The 19,494-nt window shown below is 45.1% G+C and overlaps 1 protein-coding gene across 3 annotated transcripts; it reads right to left on the reverse strand.

The window, feature by feature from the left end:
* Nucleotides 1-344: 344 nt before the first annotated feature.
* pth2 (parathyroid hormone 2) lies at nt 345-18,646 on the reverse strand. Of its 3 annotated transcripts, none has more exons than XM_072588264.1 (3): nt 18,570-18,646; nt 1,943-2,052; nt 345-844 (listed from the first exon to the last, which is right to left on the reverse strand). In XM_072588264.1, the coding sequence occupies exons 2-3, from the start codon at nt 2,047-2,049 to the stop codon at nt 376-378; spliced, it is 576 nt and encodes a 191-aa protein (XP_072444365.1). In that variant the 5' UTR covers nt 2,050-2,052; nt 18,570-18,646; the 3' UTR covers nt 345-375. The 3 variants fall into 3 exon arrangements, with proteins under 3 accessions (XP_072444365.1, XP_072444364.1, XP_072444362.1); XM_072588263.1 differs by having other exon boundaries at nt 18,565-18,629; XM_072588261.1 differs by lacking the exon at nt 18,570-18,646 and adding an exon at nt 8,679-8,735.
* Between the last annotated feature and the right edge of the window lie 848 nt (nt 18,647-19,494).

The following is a 19,494-nucleotide window of genomic DNA, read 5'->3' on the forward strand; positions in this document are numbered from 1 at the left end:
TTCTTCATAATAAGGAGAACAATGCTCACTTTTACCAGTGTCTTCGATCCTGCTTACTAGTGCTGTAAATCAGCTCAGCTTCCAATGTCTCCTAAACCTAGCTTCTGTAACTCCAAACAGCTTAATCTCAATGCCTCTGACAACTGTCTCACTCCCTGACTTAATTCAAGGGTTAGAATTGCACCTTTGATTTCAATGAAAACAATGTTGCTGCCATTGTTTAAAATAAGGTGTTTTTCTGGAAGCAATGTTTGAAAACATAAAACTTACAAGTTTATGGTGTCTTTGAAGAGAGCTTTATTGCAGTTTGACAATGAATTACATTTCTGAATTTGAAACACTCACAAACACCAATATTCATAAATTGTATTGCATTTACTTTTTATTAATCACAAGTTGCCTCATTACAGCATTTAGCCATTTCTGCCTTTGCATCGCAGTCAGCAACTTGCTCTTTTCTCTAAAAGCAACATCATCAGCCACAACAAAACTTCTCTTCACTTCTTCATTGGTGCTTGGTTCCAGCCAATCAGATGACCAGCTTTTTCCCAAGGTAATGCTGGTCAGACCTGTACTGTCTGCAGGTTCTGTGTTTGGTTGACCATCATGATTTTTGAAATACAGTGGGAATCTACCAGGTTGCCTTAAAACTGGAATCCACCAGATCCCAGAATTCTTTCTCAGGAGTCCTTTAAGTGTGGGAACTGATGACATCATCTCAATGCCCCAATCATGCAAAGGGCCAGATGGATCCCAACCTGGAAGAAGCTGCAAGATATTCTCCACTTGTTCAACTCCTCTTGGTGCCGGCAAATTTCCAGTTTTCCAGGACCTAGACAGTGAACTACAATAAAACAAAACAATGTCACATCAAGGCATCCAAACATACATTTGGGTTTCTAGGCTGTAACTTAATCTCAGATGGGATTATATTAAATATTAAGTAATCAGCGTGCCAATTTGTCATCAGGGTCATGTGTACTTCCCCATTTCTCACTAAATTCATAATCCAGTCCAATTCATTTAACCCCACCCCCTCCCCACCCCATCCCCAAATCTCAGCTTCACCTATGCCTCCAAGAAGAGGCTAAACTATTCATCAATCTGTAGTCAATTCCAGAAACATCTGAGGAAAATGTCTCTCAGATTGCTTAGACGTAGTCAGACACAATCTAAAAGTTTCTAGTGTTGGTTGTTATCCAAAATATTTTCTCCCCTCACCATACTTTTATAGTTCTCAAAACTATATCCTCACCACAACATCCAGAACCTTTCTTCCCCTGTTCAGGAATGTGAAATTTTGAGCCAACTCCATCCTCAGGTCCATTGTTTCTGTTTAATTCCATCATCTCAAACAGCCCCCTCACTCATCTTGGGATTTGGGTCAAAATTGGGAGTGCTGTCTCACAGGCAAGGTAATATTACTGTATCATACCTTATACAGGATGTTGAAGGCTCCTTGATCACCATCCCTGGGTATGTCCTGTCCCATAGGCAGGATAAACGTGCCACAAATGACAGCAGAAAGGTATACAACATGGATAGACTGACTCTGGGAGACCTGAACCTGGTCATTTCTCATGGCATCAGGTAAAATATGTGCTGATTACTACCTAGTGCCCTTCCTCCACTCTCTTTGACTAACAGGATGTGATGCATTTTGAGAAATTCATTCTTTTTATAAAACATCCAAATTCCTCACATTCATTCCCATATTGACAGTGTAACAGATGTCAGAGACTGGTGTATCTCTGGGGTCGACATTGATCCTGTATTTACTGATTAGCAACTTATCAAAAACCAATTTCATTCCCACTGCTGTCATAAATACAAACTTACGCCCTAGAAGCAGGCAGAAACTGTTCAGTACCTAGACAAAGGAGACTACTTATACTGAAAGGAAACTATGTAAGTAACAGTAAATTGTCTGACGGTGTTTTACCTTTGTGTGTGTTTGAGCAAAGGAGGAACAGTTCCTAAGCAAGGAGCCAGGACGTAGCTCAGGATCAGTCCTAACAGTAGCGCTCGACAATTGGCTGGAGGCTCCATATCCTGAAGAGAAGAAACATAAAGTAACCCTCACCCAAACAATATATCTGTATTGACCCCCTTCTTTATGTGAAACATTTGACCACACACACACACTAACAAACATTCAGATACTATCATAGTCACATACCCAAACACCCAGAGTTACAAACACATTTTCAGACCCAACAGGTACTGATAGAGATTTCATCTTCTCCAGGAGGGTAAGGAATGGGCTACAAATGCTTGCCTGGCCTGTGATGCCCAGGTCCTTTGGGAAAGATGAGAACAACACCCAGACATGGGCGCAGAGAAAAAGACCAGACACCCAACCAGTCATACACATAGACAAAACATCACGACACCGAGCTACATGAAACCTAGAAGGTCAAGCAGCAAAGCAGTAATGCTCCTGGAATAGGAGTGTCCCTGAATGTAAAGATTGAGATTAATGCTGTGGAGACATGAGTTCCAATGGGTTCTGGAATTAAAATCCAATGCCAGTAATCATAAAATGGTTACAGAGGCTATTTGGTCTATTGTGTGTGTGCCTGCCTTTCAAGTGATTCATTTTGGAAGGTCAAATTTGAGTGCAGAGTACAGGGTCAAAGGCAGGATTCTTGGCAGTGTGGAGGAACAGTGGGATCTTGGGATCCATATCCATAGATCCCTCAAAATTATTACCCAAGTTAATAGGGTTGTTAAAAAGGCATACTGTGTGTTGGCATTCATGAGCAGGAAGATTGGGGGGTTTAAGAGCAGCGAGGTTATACTGCATCTCTGTATAGCCTGATTAGACCACCCATGGGCAGGATGTGGAAGGTTTAGAGAGAATGCAGAGGGGATTTACCAGGACGCTGTCTGGACTGGAGGACATATCTTATGAATAAAGATTGAGGGAAATAAGAATTTTCTCATTGGAATGAAAAAGTGTGAGAGGCAACATGATAGAGGTGTACAAGATGATGAGAGGTATAAATAGAGTGGATAGCCAGAGACTTTTTCCAGGGCAGAAATGTCTATCATGGGGTGGCATAATTTTAAGATGATTGGAGGAAGGTTTAGGGGAGATATGACATGGTGGCACAGTGGTTAGCACTGCTGCCTCACAGCGCCAGAGACCCGGGTTCAATTTCCACCTCAGGCGACTCTCTGTGTGGAGTTTGCACATTCTCCCCAAGTCTGTGTGGGTGTGCTCCGGTTTCCTCCCACAGTCCAAAAATGTTCAGGTTGAGTGAATTGGCCATGCTAAATTGCCTGTAGTGTTAGGTGAAGGGGTAAATGTAGGGGGATGGGTTGCTCTTTGTTGGTGTGCACTTGTTGGGCTGAAGGGCCTGTTTCCATACTGTAATTTCTAATTTTAAAAAAATTTATGTCAGAGGTAGGTTCTTTACACAGAGAGTGGTGGATGCTTGTAATGCACTGCCAGCAGTGGTAGTAGATTCAGATACATTAGTAAGACATTTAAGTGACACTTGTATAGGCACATGGAAGATAGCACAATGAAGGGTGTGTAGGTTAGTCTGATTTTAGAGTTAGGATAAAAGGGCAGCACAGCATCAAGGGCTGAAGGGCCTGTCCTATGCTGTACTGTACTATGAAACAATTCATCTAATTCCTTTTCCACATATTTCTGCAAACTTTTTTCTCCATGGTGAAATTACTGATTGCTTCATTAATGTTGTTTAGGGAAGGAACTCGGTCCTTCATTTCCGATTTGGGACTCTGGACCCAGAGATGTACGGGTCTCAAAACTGATTTCTGAAAGAGCCTGAAAAGCTAATCTGCTGTATTCAACCACCATAAAAGCATCAAGAAAGAATAAAGCCAGACAAGCCACATGTATCCGCTAAAGCAGCAGAAATAGTGAAGGATCATCAGGTACGGTTGATCTTCAATGTCCTCCTCACTGACATCTGGGGACTTTTCCCAAAATTGGGAGAGCTGTCCCACAGAATGGTCAAGCAATATTCTAACATTGTGACATTTATTGAACCTTAACCATTACAGACCATGTCCCAGACTCCTCCATTATTTCCTGCATATTTCTGTCCCACAGCAAGAGGTTAACTCTTAACTGCCCTTGAAATAGCCAAGCAAACTATTCAGTTCAATAGGAGCTAGACCTGGGCAACAAATGCTGGCTTTGTCACATCCCATTTAAGAATAGTCAAAGAGATAGCGTTAACAGCTTTCTAGAATCTTCTGAACTGTCAAGTCCCAGTCGTTGAAGTAGCATGGACACACCTGAACCTTTTTCTGCTCTGGTGAGTGCAACTTAAGGCCTTTGTATTTTAAATTCATTCCTGTGAGTAATCTTCAGAGGCACTAGGTCACAACAGATCAATATTTCTTACTATCCTAAAGTTATGATTGATTTCACAAGAAATCTTAACATTCCCTTTCAATTTTTTCTAAAATCAATTATAGATTCCCCAGGCATTCTAAAGGCATAACAAATTTACAGCTCCTGGGGCAAATCCCTAATAATGTCAATGAACTTCAGCTTGAATTTCTCTCTCTGGAGAATGGATCACACAGGTCTGTTGAGGTGTTTATCTGGAATTCGGAGTCTTACTTTGAACTAAATGTTTATTTTAAAACTGTCTTGTAAAGGTTGCATTTACAACAAACCCAACTGATTGATTTACAATGGGAATTCTAAACTGTCCCAGGAAGCAAACAGACTATTGAAATTTGATAGGTGTCACCAGCCCAATCCATTTACAGGTCTCGCTCCTATTTTCCAACAGCATTGATTGTGAACAGTAAAAAAACCATGCCTCAATTTTTTTCCTACCAGCCAACCCCGTGGAAATTGCCAATGATTCATCTCCCCAAAAATGCCCCAGGGCAGAACAAGTAACTCCAGACTAATCTGTAGAATATGAATCAAATCCACTCAGAGACTGACATAGAGATAATTTCAAATGAAAAAGCTTTGTCATTAGATGGCTTTATGGGAAGGGGGTAGGAAATCAGGTTTGAATGCAACAGGTGGCAATCGTGAGTTTGACAGAGGGAGAGGGGATCAGGGGTCTGAGTGCGGGAGAGGGGATCAGGGGTTTGAGTGTGGGAGAGGGGATCAGTGGTCTGAGTGGGGGAGAGGGGATCAGGGGTTTGAGTGTGGGAGAGGGGATCAGGGGTTTGAGTGTGGGAGAGGGGATCAGGGGTTTGTGTGTGGGAGAGGGGATCAGGGGTCTGAGTGGGGGAGAGGGGATCAGGGGTCTGAGTGGGGGAGAGGGGATCAGGGGTCTGAGTGGGGGAGAGGGGATCAGGGGTTTGAGTGTGGGAGAGGGGATCAGGGGTTTGAGTGTGGGAGAGGGGATCAGGGTTTGAGAGGGGGAGAGGGGATCAGGGGTTTGAATGGGGGAGAGGGAACAGGGGTCTGAGTGTGGGAGAGGGTATAGGGGTTTGAGTGTGGGAGAGGGGATCAGGGGTCTGAGTGTGGGAGAGGGGATCAGGTGATTGAGTGTGGGAGAGGGGATCAGGGGTTTGAGTGGGGGAGAGGGGATCAGGGGTCTGAGTGTGGGAGAGGGGATCAGGGGTTTGAGTGTGGGAGAGGGGATCAGGGGTCTGAGTGTGGGAGAGGGGATAGGGGTTTGAGTGTGGGAGAGGGGATAGGGGTTTGAGTGTGGGAGAGGGGATAGGGGTTTGAGTGTGGGAGAGGGGATCAGGTGATTGAGTGTGGGAGAGGGGATCAGGGGTTTGAGTGGAGGAGAGGGGATCAGGGGTCTGAGTGGGGGAGAGGGGATCAGGGGTTTGAGTGGGGGAATAGGGATCAGGGGTCTGAGTGGGGGAGAGGGGATCAGGGGTCTGAGTGGGGGAGAGGGGATCAGGGGTCTGAGTGGGGGAGAGGGGATCAGGTGATTGAGTGTGGGAGAGGGGATCAGGGGTTTGAGTGGGGGAGAGGGGATCAGGGGTTGGAGTGGGGGAGAGGGGATCAGGGGTTGGAGTGGGGGAGAGGGGATCAGGGGTTTGAGAGGGGGAATAGGGATCAGGGGTCTGAGTGGGGGAGAGGGGATCAGGGGTCTGAGTGGGGGAGAGGGGATCAGGGGTTTGAGTGTGGGAGAGGGGATCAGGTGATTGAGTGGGGGAGAGGGGATCAGGGGTTGGAGTGTGGGAGAGGGGATCAGGGGTTTGAGTGAGGGAGAGGGGATCAGAGGTTTGAGAGGGGGAGAGGGGATCAGAGGTTTGAGAGGGGGAGAGGGGATCAGGGGTTGGAGAGGGGGAGAGGGATCAGGGGTTTGAGTGGGGGAGAGGGGATCAGGGGTTTGAGTGTGGGAGAGGGGATCAGGTGATTGAGTGGGGGAGAGGGGATCAGGGGTTTGAGTGTGGGAGAGGGGATCAGGTGATTGAGTGGGGGAGAGGGGATCAGGGGTTGGAGTGTGGGAGAGGGGATCAGGGGTTTGAGTGAGGGAGAGGGGATCAGAGGTTTGAGAGGGGGAGAGGGGATCAGGGGTTGGAGAGGGGGAGAGGGATCAGGGGTTTGAGTGGGGGAGAGGGGATCAGAGGTTTGAGTGGGGAGAGGGGATCAGGGGTTTGAGTGGGGGAGAGGGGATCAGGGGTTTGAATGGGGGAGAGGGATCAGGGGTTTGAGAGGGGGAGAGGGGATCAGGGGTTTGAATGGGGGAGAGGGATCAGGGGTTTGAGAGGGGGAACAGGGATCAGAGGTTTGAGAGGGGGAGAGGGATCAGAGGTTTGAGTGGGGGGGAGGGGATCAGAGGTTTGAGTGGGGGAGAGGGATCAGAGGTTTGAGAGGGGGAGAGGGATCAGAGGTTTGAATGGGGGAGAGGGGATCAGGGGTTTGAATGGGGGAGAGGGATCAGAGGTTTGAGAGGGGGAGAGGGGATCAGGGGTTTGAGAGGGGGAGAGGGATCAGAGGTTTGAGTGGGGGAGAGGGGATCAGGGGTTTGAATGGGGGAGAGGGGATCAGGGGTTTGAGAGGGGGAATAGGGATCAGAGGTTTGAGAGGGGGAGAGGTGATCAGGGGTTTGAGAGGGGGAGAGGGGATCAGGGGTTTGAATGGGGGAGAGGGAACAGGGGTCTGAGTGTGGGAGAGGGGATCAGGTGATTGAGTGGGGGAGAGGGGATCAGGAGTTGGAGTGTGGGAGAGGGGATAGGGGTTTGAATGGGGGAGAGGGGATCAGGTGATTGAGTGTGGGAGAGGGGATCAGGGGTTTGAGTGGGGGAGAGGGGATCAGGGGTTGGAGTGGGGGAGAGGGGATCAGGGGTTGGAGTGGGGGAGAGGGGATCAGGGGTTTGAGTGTGGGAGAGGGGATCAGGGGTTTGAGTGTGGGAGAGGGGATCAGGTGATTGAGTGGGGGAGAGGGGATCAGGGGTTTGAGAGGGGGAATAGGGATCAGGGGTCTGAGTGGGGGAGAGGGGATCAGGGGTCTGAGTGGGGGAGAGGGGATCAGGGGTTTGAGTGTGGGAGAGGGGATCAGGGGTCTGAGTGTGGGAGAGGGGATCAGGGGTTTGAGTGTGGGAGAGGGGATCAGGTGATTGAGTGGGGGAGAGGGGATCAGGGGTTGGAGTGTGGGAGAGGGGATAGGGGTTTGAGTGTGGGAGAGGGGATCAGGTGATTGAGTGTGGGAGAGGGGATCAGGGGTTTGAGTGTGGGAGAGGGGATCAGGGGTTTGAGTGGGGGAGAGGGATCAGTGGTTTGAGAGGGGGAGAGGGGATCAGGGGTTTGAGAGGGGGAGAGGGATCAGGGGTTTGAGTGGGGGAGAGGGGATCAGGGGTCTGAGAGGGGGAGAGGGATCAGGGGTTTGAGTGGGGGAGAGGGGATCAGGGGTTTGAGTGAGGGAGAGGGGATCAGGGGTTTGAGAGGGGGAGAGGGGATCAGAGGTTTGAGTGGGGGAGAGGGGATCAGGGGTCTGAGAGGGGGAGAGGGGATCAGGGGTTTGAATGGGGGAGAGGGGATCAGGGGTCTGAGAGGGGGAGAGGGGATCAGGGGTTTGAATGGGGGAGAGGGATCAGGGGTTTGAGAGGGGGAGAGGGGATCAGGGGTTTGAATGGGGGAGAGGGGATCAGGGGTTTGAGAGGGGGAACAGGGATCAGAGGTTTGAGTGGGGGGGAGGGGATCAGGGGTTTGAGAGGGGGAGAGGGGATCAGGGGTCTGAGAGGGGGAGAGGGATCAGGGGTTTGAGTGGGGGAGAGGGGATCAGGGGTTTGAATGGGGGAGAGGGGATCAGGGGTCTGAGAGGGGGAGAGGGGATCAGGGGTTTGAGTGGGGAGAGGGGATCAGGGGTCTGAGAGGGGGAGAGGGATCAGGGGTTTGAGAGGGGGAGAGGGGATCAGGGGTTTGAGAGGGGGAGAGGGATCAGAGGTTTGAATGGGGGAGAGGGGATCAGGGGTTTGAATGGGGGAGAGGGGACCAGAGGTTTGAGAGGGGGAGAGGGGATCAGGGGTTTGAGTGGGGGAATAGGGATCAGAGGTTTGAGAGGGGGAGAGGGGATCAGGGGTTTGAGAGGGGGAGAGGGGATCAGAGGTTTGAGTGGGGGAGAGGGGATCAAGCAGAGGAGGCTACAATTTCTCCATCTGGCTGTTCAGGGCTTACCTGAGCCTCTCATTTGGATTATTAGAAGATAACGGCTTCTTACTCTTGCCTCGTTGTTCAAATTGAGGAAGAAAACAACTGTACTCACCTCCTCACCATAGATATCACAATTTACTTCGGATTCAACACGAGTGATGTTGCTCGTTGTTTGGGTGCACGGAACTGAGATTCACTATTCTGCCTGGTTTATATAAGACTCCCAGATAATGACATCAATGTCCTCTTAAGGCTAATGATTGTATGTTTTAAAGTTTAAAGAAACACATTTCAAAAGCAACTGAGGTGTATAAGGATGATGAGGCAACTGTGGGTCTTCCTGTGGGAGGAGGGAGTCAAGGTGATTTATTAACAATGTCCTGAAACCTCAGACAATTTTCAATGACCAATATTTTAAAGAGTTGCAATATTCCAGAGCCTAACTGAGGCTTGAGGTAGACAATCTTTGAACTGAACATGAAATGGATGTTGTCTCAAGTCTTGGGCTCAGTAAAGGTGAAATGTCATGTTAAAGCTCATTAAAATTGTTTTGTATATCTGTATTTTGTTGACACTGAAAGTTGTCTTTAGAGTTCCAGTTACATTAGGATAAGCTGTGAGTCATTGCCATTAACTGGAGTAGGGAATGTGGTCTGAAGTTAGTTTGGATTCTTAACCTCATTTTATATACACTATTCATTATTTCATGTTTCTTCACTCTGATTTTTGGTTTGTAATGAGATAGAGATGAGCTGTGTTTCCAGCAGGAAGTTTCAAACACGATATATATATTATATTTAGCAGAGTTTATTTTATTGGCACTGAATTGAATTTGAATTTTGAGTAAGTGGCTCTAACAGTTGGACTTGAAGAAGGGTTACACCTGAAATGTCGACTTCTGCACCTCCAGATGGTGCCTGGCTTGCTGCGTTCTTCCATCCTCCTGCCTGTCTACCTTGGACTATCAGGTTAGCATTGGAATTAAATGCTCGAACCTCACAGTCACTCCCTTCATGATAGCTGACAGTGAAAGGTGAAAAAGCCGGGCATTGGGTTTCTGGATCACCAACCTGAAAAAGAACCCCCAATCTTCACTCACTATTTACTGCCCATTAGACAATTCTCTATCCATGTCGATACACTATCTCTAACACTATGGGCTCTCATGATTCACCTTAGGGTTGATGAAGGATTGAGACCAGATTGCCAAGGTGCAGGAACCTACAGGAACTCTTGTTGTGCTTATTATACAGTCACTGAGTGTGTTGCTGGCTCATTACTAGAGATTGATGGCAATGATTGATTAAAATCATCATATTCTATGATAACAGGCTGGTAAACAGTGAATAAAATGGCCTTGTCTATTTTAAGCACAGGTTTACAACAAAAAAGGGGGCCACTCATCCTGACAAAGAGCTGAGCAGTTTGATCACCATTATCTTGCTTTGTCCCTGTTCCCAGTTCTTGATCTATGGCCCTGGAGTTTATTACATACTTTGCCTTTTTTTCTTTGCAAGAAGGGTTTGTGTCTTTACCATCCAATCCTGCAGGGGATTCCAGATCCCACACTTACCATCTCATCCCAGACTCTATTCTGCTCTTACCACCTTCAGTATTTCTTGCATGTTCCTTGTGCAAAAGCAAAATTGTGAGATGATAATCAACAGGATATTCCTTGCCAATATTTCACTCAATGTCATATCATCTGCTGTTGTCTCTCAGACTAGTCAAGCAACAGTCTGACATTGTCATACTCATGGAATCATACCTTACAGTGTCCTAGGCACCACCATCCCGCATCCCTGGATATGTCCTGTCCTACCGATAGGACAGACCCAGCAGAAGATGCTGCACAGTGGTATACAGTTGAGATGGAGTTGATCTGGGAGTCCTTAACATTGACTCTAGACTTCATGAAGTCTCATGGCTTCAGGTTAAACATGAAACCTTCTGCTGATTACCTTGGCTGATGAACCAATGCTTCCCCATGTTGAATAATACTTGGAGGAAGCTCTAAGGGTGGCAAGGGAATAAAATGTCCTCTGGGTGGGGGGGGGGGTTTCAATGTCCATCACCAAGTGTGGCTCAGTAATAGCCACTCAAGTTGGTTGGGTCTGAAAGGTCATAGCTGCTAGACTCAGTCTGTGGTTGCTGTTAAGGGAACCAACAAGACAAAAGAATATAGTTGACTTCATCGTTACCAATTTGCCAGTTGTAGATACATCTGTCCATGACAGTATTGGTACAAGTCACCACTGCAGTCAGCCCTTGTGGAGTATCTTCCATGACATTGTGTGGCACTATCACCGTGCTAAATGGGACAGTTCGAGCAACTCAAGATCGATATCCATGAGGCGCTGTGGACCATCAACAGCAGCAGAACTGACCAACTCATATTCAATGAAGAGTGCAGGAAGGAATGCCAGAAGCAATAACAGGTGTCAGCCTGGTGAAGCTACCAAACAGGATCACCTGAATGCCAAATACCATAAGCAACAAGTGCTAGACAGAGGTAAATGATTCCACAATCAATGGATTAGATCTAAGCTCTGCAGTCCTGCCACATCTAGTCATCAACAGTGTGGACAACTAAATAACTCACTGAAGGAAGACAATCCACCAATGTTCCCATTCTTATGATCAGGGAACCCAGCACATCAGCGCAAAAGGAAAAGTTGAAGCCTTTGCAACAATCTTCAGTCAGACATATTGAATAATGATCCATTGCTGCTTCCTCCAGTGGTTCCCAGCATTACAGATTCCAGTCTTCAGTCAATTTGATTCACTCCAAGTGATGACAAGAAATGGTTGGAGACACTGCAAAGGCTATGGGCCCTGACAACATTCCAACAATTGTACTGAAGACTTGTGCTCCAGAACTTGCACTCCCCTAGCAAAGTTGTTCCAGTACAGTTACAACACTGGTATTTATCTGACAATGAGGAAAATTGGCCAGGTATGTCCTGTACACAGGAAAAATTCAGCCAATTACTGCACCATCAAACTGCTCTCAATCAAAAATGATGAAAGGTGTCATCAACAGTACTATCAAGCAGCACCTGCTCAGCAATAATCTGTTCAGTGATGCCCAGTTTAGGTTCTGCCAGGGCCGCTCAGCTCCTGACATCCTTACAGCTTTGGTGCAAACATGGACAAAACAACTAAATTCCAAGGGTGAGGTGAGAGTGATAGCCATTGACATCATGGCTGCATTTAACTGAATGGGCATCCAGGAGCCCGAGTAAAACTGGAATCAATGGGTATCCAGGAAAAGTTCTCCACTGTTTGAAGTCATACCTGGCACAAAGGTAAGGTGTTATTGGAGGTCAGATATCTCAGCTCCAGGACATCTCTGCAAGAGTTCTTCAGGAAAATGCCCAAGGCCCAACCACCTTCAGCTGCCTCATCAATGATCTTCCCTTCCTCATAAGGCCAGAGTGGTGATGTTCATCGATGATTGCATAATGTACAACATCATTTACAACTCTTCAGATACTGAAGCAGTCCATACCCAAACGCAACAAGATCTGGAGAATATCCAGGTTTGGACTGACAAGTGACAAGCATTTTTGGATGTAAGGAGAGGTTGGACAAACTTGGATTATTTTCACTAGAGCATCAGAGGCTGCAAGACTTCAAACAAGTATATAAAATTATGAGGGGCATGGATAGGTTGAATAGTTGCAATCTTTTTCACAGGGTGGAAATGTCAATACCAGGCTTGCAATACTGTGGTGAGTAACTCACCTCCTAAGCTGTCCACCATTTACAAGGCACAAGTCAGAAGTGTGATTCCCACTTTCCTGGATGTGTACAGCTCCAACAACACTCAAGAAGCTTGACACCATCCAGGACAAAGCAACCCACTTGATTGGCACCACATCCACAAACGCCCTCTCTCTCCACACTAGTGCTTAGTAGCAGCAGTGTGTACTATGTACAAGATGCACGGCAGAAATCCACCAATGATCCTTGGACAGCACCTTCCAAACCCAAAACTACTTCCATCTAGAAGGACAAGGGCAGCAGGTAGTTGGGAGCACCACCTTCTGCAAGTTCCCAGCAAGTGGCACGGTGGCTCAGTGGTTAGCACTGCTGCCTCACAGCGCCAGAGACCCGGGTTCAATTCCCGCCTCAGGCGACTCTCTGTGTGGAGTTTGCACATTCTCCCCGTGTCTGCGTGGGTTTTCTCCTGGTCCTCCGGTTTCCTCCCACAATCCAAAAATGTACAGGTTAGGTGAAGTGGCCGTGCTAAATTGCCCGTAGTGTTCGGTGAAGGGTTAAATGTAGGGGAATGGATCTGGGTGGGTTGTGCTTCGGCGGGTGGGTGTGGACTTGTTGGGCCAAAGGGCCTGTTTCCACACTGTAAGTGATCTAATCTAAAAAAATAAGCCACTCATTATCCTGATTTGGAAATATATTGCCATTCCATCACTGTGACTGGGTTAAAATCCTGGAATTCCCTCTCTAACAAGACTATAGTTCAACCTACAGCACATGCACTGCAGCGGTTCAAGAAGGCAACTCGGGACAGGAAATAAATGCTGACCCCCACATGAACATAGAGCAGTACAGCCCAGGAACAAGCCTTTTAGCCCTATATATTTGCACCAACCATTTGATATCCTAAACTCATGCCACCTACCTACACATAGCTTCTATCCCTCTGTTCCGTGTTTATTCACATGCCTGCCTAAATGTCTCTTGAATTTTGCTAAAATATCTGCTTCCACCACCTTCCCTGGCAGCACATTCTGGGCAACTACCACCCTCTGAGTAAAAAGCTTTCCTCACACATCTCCTTTAAATTTTCCCCTCTCTGTTTAAATGTACACCCCCTAGTATTTGACACTTGCTGCTGGCAAAGTGACCCTTACTACCCACCCTATCCATGGCTCTCATAATTTTATTTACTTCTATCAGGTTGCCCCTCAGCCTCTGACGCTCTAGTAAAAACAATCCAAGTTTGTCTAATCTCTCCTTATAGCTAATGTGCTCCAATCCAGGCAATATCCAGGTAAACCTCTTTGCAGCCTCTCCAAAGACTCGACACCCTTCCTGGAATGTGGCAATCAGAACTGCACACAATATTCCAAATGTGACCTAACTAGAATGTTATACAGTTGCAACATGAGTTGCCAACTTTTATACTCAATGCCTGAACTGATTAAGGTCTTATACCTTCCTTACCATGATATCCATTTGTATTAGCACTTCTGGGGAACTATAGACTTGCACCCCAAGATCCCTCTGTATAACAGTGCTCCTCAGGATCCTACCATTTACTGCATAATTTCTTCTTGCATTTGACCTCCCTCCCAAAATGAATTAACTCACACGTGTCTAAGATTAAACTCCATCTGCCATTTCTCCATCCAACTTTGAATGATTAAATTTAAAAAGCACAGACTTCCATTGGGTCACTCTTTGATTCAACATGACACTTGTCCTTGGATTGCATAAGCTTTTAATTTACTTCTTCAGTTTGGCATGTGGAATCTGACTAAAATGCATGTGACTAAGACTACCAGGTGACTCTTATCCAACCTACCTCTAACCTCTTACCTTCTCAAAGAATTGTATAATTAATCAGACATGACATTTCCTTAACAAATCCGTGCTTACTCTTTGATGAATCTGTTTTTCTCTAAAGAACGAGGGTAGGTCCGATCAAGGACAGTAGTGGGAGACTGTGTATTGAGTCGGAAGAGATAGGAGAGGTCTTGAACAAGTACTTCTCTTCAGTATTTACGAACGAGAGGGACCGTATTGTTGATGAGGAGAGTGTGAAACGGACTGATAAGCTAGAAGAGATACCTGTTAGGAAGGAAGATGTGTTGGACATTTTGAACAACTTGAGGATAGACAAGTCCCCCGGGCCTGACGGGATATATCCTAGGATTATGTGGGAAGCAAGAGAGGAAATTGCAGTACCGTTGGCAATGATCTTCTCGTCTTCACTGGCAACAGGGGTGGTACCAGGGGACTGGAGAGTAGCGAATGTTGTGCCCCTGTTCAAAAAAGGGAATAGGGATAACCCCGGGAATTACAGGCCAGTTAGTCTTACTTCTGTGGTAGGCAAAGTAATGGAAAGGGTACTGAGGGATAGGATTTACGAGTATCTGGAAAGACACTGCTTGATTAGGGACAGCCAGCACGGATTTGTGAAGGGTAGGTCTTGCCTTACAAGTCTTATTGAATTCTTCGAGGAGGTGACCAAGCATGTGGATGAGGGTAGAGCAGTGGATGTAGTGTACATGGATTTTAGTAAGGCATTTGATAAGGTTCCCCATGGTAGGCTTATGCGGAAAGTCAGGAGGCATGGGATAGAGGGAAATTTGGCCAATTGGATAGAAAACTGGCTAACCGGTCGAAGGCAGAGAGTGGTGGTAGATGGTAAATATTCAGCCTGGAGCCCAGTTACAAGTGGAGTTCCGCAGGGTTCAGTTCTGGGTCCTCTGCTGTTTGTAATTTTTATTAATGACTTAGATGAGGGAGTCGAAGGGTGGGTCAGTAAATTTGCAGATGATACGAAGATAGGTGGAGTTGTGGACAGTGAGGAGGGCTGTTGTCGGCTGCAGAGGGACTTAGATATGATGCAGAGCTGGGCTGAGGAGTGGCAGATGGAGTTCAACCCTGCCAAGTGTGAGGTTGTCCATTTTGGAAGAACAAATAAGAATGTGGAATACAGGGTTAATGGTAGGGTTCTTAGTCAGGTGGAGGAACAGAGGGACCTTGGGGTCTATGTACATTGATCTTTGAAGGTTGCCACTCAGGTGGATAGAGTTTGTAAGAAGGCCTATGGAATATTATCGTTCATTAGCAGAGGGATTGAATTCAAGAGTCGTGAAGTGATGTTGCAGCTGTACAGGACTTTGGTTAGGCCACAGTTGGAGTACTGTGTGCAGTTCTGGTCGCCTCACTTTAGGAAAGATGTGGAAGCTTTGGAGAGGGTGCAGAGAAGATTTACCAGGATGTTGCCTGGAATGGAGAGTAGGTCGTACGAGCATAGGTTGAGAGTTCTCGGCCTTTTCTCGTTAGAACGGCGAAGGATGAGGGGTGACTTGATAGAGGTTTATAAGATGATCAGAGGAATAGATAGAGTAGACAGTCAGAAACTTTTTCCCCGGGTACAACAGAGTGTTACAAGGGGACATAAATTTAAGGTGAAGGGTGGAAGGTATAGGGGAGATGTCAGGGGTGGGTTCTTTACCCAGAGAGTGGTGGGGGCATGGAATGCGCTGCCCGTGGGAGTGGTAGAGTCAGAATCATTGGCGACGTTTAAGCGGCATTTGGATAGGTACATGGATGGGTGCTTAATCTAGGTTAGAAGTTCGGCACAACATCGTGGGCCGAAGGGCCTGTTCTGTGCTGTATTGTTCTATGTTCTATGTTCTATGTTCTAATAATTTCTCCTGTTGCCCACAATGTTTCCACTTGTTTGCCCTTCACCGAGATGAAGCTGCTTGGCCTTTTACAATTCAAGCTCTCCCTTCTCTACTTAAACACCTGCCCGTTTAAAACAAAGATGGGAAACATAATTTCTCACTGAGAAACGTTAGTATTTAGAATTTCCTTCCTCAAAAGTCAATGGACATAGAATCTTCAAATATTTTTAAGGCAGAGGTAGATAGGTTCTTCATGACCAAGCAGATGAAAGATTATCAAGGATATGCAGGAATGTAGAATCAAGGTTTGAATCAATTCAGCCACAATATTATTGAAGGGCAGGGTTGAGTGGTCTGCTTTTGTTTTTTATTTATATGTAGGACAGTGTTAGCAGTCTCCCAGTCCTCCAATAACATGCCTGTATCCAGGAAGGATTTGAAAGTGACGGACTAGACCTTCTGGCATTTTCTCTCTGGCATCTCCTAGCAACCGAGTTATAGAGATGTACAGCATGGGTGTGGCCATTTACGCTCACTCACAATGTTTATCCCATCCAATATTTCACAGTGTGCCTCTTTGACAAGTGCCTGATCCATTTTCTAAAAGCTGAAGGATGCTTCATCTTTTGCCTTGAAATTATCCCTGCACTTTCTTTCTTTCCTTTTGCTCTTCTTTTATTTCACAAACATCTTTTGGTTTAGCTCAACTTTACTTACCAATATCTTTACATACATGTGCATTGATCTTACTGAAACATGTAGGATCTTAAGGTGGGTTCTGAAAGGGTGCTACCCCCCTACAAAACAAAAGCTGAACTTAAGGAACGTGAGCTTTGGAACTCATTCCTCCAGAGAGTCACTGAATATTTTTAAGGCAGCAATAGACAGACTCTCCACTAAAAAGTGAGTCAAATGTTATCAGGCATAGATTGAAATATGGTGTTAACACTACAATCAGATAAACCAAATGTTTTTGAATAGTGAAGCCAGTTAGAGGGGATGAATGGTCCTTGTTTCTTACTGATATGGTTGCATGTTTACCTCTGCATTTTCTAGATTCGTCTAGGCTTTCTGCAGCATGGTATCTGACATGAAATAAGTTTTTGTTTCCCCAAATCCTATGCTTTGAAATTCAGGAATTTTACTTTATTGCTCCTTCTTGAGACCAAGAACAGTTTAATAACACTGAGGTCAGTACAGCATGTTATCTCATTCAGAAGCACAAGTGACTTTGTGATCTTGGGCCCTGTTCCACCTTCCCTACGTCATCAATCAATTAATTGTTCGAGTGACAACTGAGAAAGACAGACCATTGCTGGCTGAGTGCGATCCTGGCTCATTTCTGAAGTAACTGAGGACAGCCCAGTCTGCCCTGACATAGGGCCAGATCTCCAAGCGGTTCAAGGGGAAAGTTATCTACAGGTGTATGGGGATAGGGCAGGGGAAATAGAATTAATCAAGAACTCTATCAAAGCACAAACGATCAACTGCCCCCATTCTGTTATACATCATTCGATGAATGAAATCAACTCGTGAGGTGGGACAAGCTACAGGCCGTGACTGTAGTCAGGTTTGTAGCAATACATTAGCATAAACCAATGTCTGTTACTAACCTTGTCTGATTGGCTCCATGATTTAATTCATTATTTACATTAGTTTGAAAAGCCAAACTCAAATAGAATTCAATCCTGAAACAAATACTTCAGACTGTAGCCCTGCACAGTATTTGTGACTTACTTTAAATTTATAATAAAATAAATTCTATAATGATTTGTAACAGACTGGACCATAAGTAAAACTACAAGCTACATGGAAGCTATATGTCAAAATGCTGGTGTTATTTCCTGACTGACAGTCTATATTCCCCACAGCTACTGATTAACTGCTTTCTAATTATCTGCCCATAGGTTAAGTGTCATTGTCTAACCATCCATGAGTTAATGGCTTATTGGGCAGTTCACAGATTGTTGGTCATCTACCCACAACTTAACAACACACTTATTAACTTTTGCTCATTAATAGCCTAACTAATGGCCCAATAACTAACTGCTAATTTATTGCACATTAGTTAAGCTCCTATGAATGAAGTGACAATAATTAATTATTCATTGCTTAACTATTTACATTTTTTGAACTTCATTCATGGGATTTGACACCAATGACAAAATGAGTAGTTGTTTCACACCCTAATTGTCCTGGGGAAAGTAATTATTTTCAGTTAATAGCCCACTCACTTGTTAACAATTGCTAGTTGACAGGCTGCTAATTGACCACCTAGTAGTTAACTGCTTAGTAATGAATAATTACTGTGAATTAACAATGTGTGCTGGTTAACTACAACAGGTAATTTACTCATTAATCAACTAACTATTTGACTGGTTTTGGTTAAGCACCCATTAATTAACTACCAATAATCTGCCACTGGATAACTACCCTTTAATTGACTACCCACTCATTAAATGCAAATGGTTAACCATCCATTGGTAAGCCACCCATTGGTCAATTAAGTACTGGTTAACAATTACCAAGTACCTATCAGCAGGAATGCAACGTCAAATTTTACAATATAAATACAAGTTTTAAATAAAAAAAAAACTTAAGCAGTTCAACCTTACGGTATTCTCCTGGTGATGAAGCCGAATTAGATCTTCCTCTTCTCTGAACAATACCAAAGGGAAAAGACAAGAAAGTGAAATTGTTGGAGTAAAAGTGGCTGAATGATGAAAAGTGAGATTCTGGCGTTCGATCAGTGATGGACAGAGAGGCAATGCTTTGTTTCACGGGTTAGATATCAGATGGGATTGAGCTGACTGAGACTGACTGTTCCATTAATCCTCCTGTCATCATTCTTAGGCTCTTAGAGACCCACCTCCTCCCCTCACCTGTAGTACTGTGTCTGAGGATTGTTAAACTTAGAGGATGGTGATGGTCTACAGGCGAGTTTCTGGAAGAGGCTGTTGCAGCATTATATTCTAAGTCTTTAACATTTCATTGTGATTTATTTATTTATCTCCTGTTGAAATTATTTCCTCATTTTTAAAAATAGTACATATGAGTGTATTAAAATAAAGAACCACATTAAAGAAAGAATAGAGCTAAAGTACGGTGGAGATTTTAAATCAATATTTTACTTTTTTTATAAACAATCATAGGGATCAGAATGAATGGAATAATTATCAGAGGGACAGTTCTTGGTCTCACCTAATGCAATGGTGCTGATATTATTTTCTTACTGTTTATCATGTTTATTTAAATGGACTAACTTGTCCTTTCTCAGCGCCTTTGATTTCCTTCAAATATTTATCTAATTCTATTTTGAAGGTTACAATTGAATCTGTGTCCATTACACTTTCAGACAGCAGATTCTATATCCGAGCCACTCATTGTGTTCTTCTCGTGTCTCCTCTGGGTCTTTTTGTTAATTTCCTTTAGTTTGTGGTTATTTGCTGTATAGCCATTGGAAAGTTCATTCAGACTATATAAATCTTTCATTATCTTAAACTCCTTAATCAAATCTCCTATTAGACTGTTCTGATTGAG

The sequence above is a fragment of the Chiloscyllium punctatum genome, chromosome 18 (assembly GCF_047496795.1).
Source record: "Chiloscyllium punctatum isolate Juve2018m chromosome 18, sChiPun1.3, whole genome shotgun sequence".
Taxonomy (NCBI): Eukaryota; Metazoa; Chordata; class Chondrichthyes; order Orectolobiformes; family Hemiscylliidae; genus Chiloscyllium; species Chiloscyllium punctatum.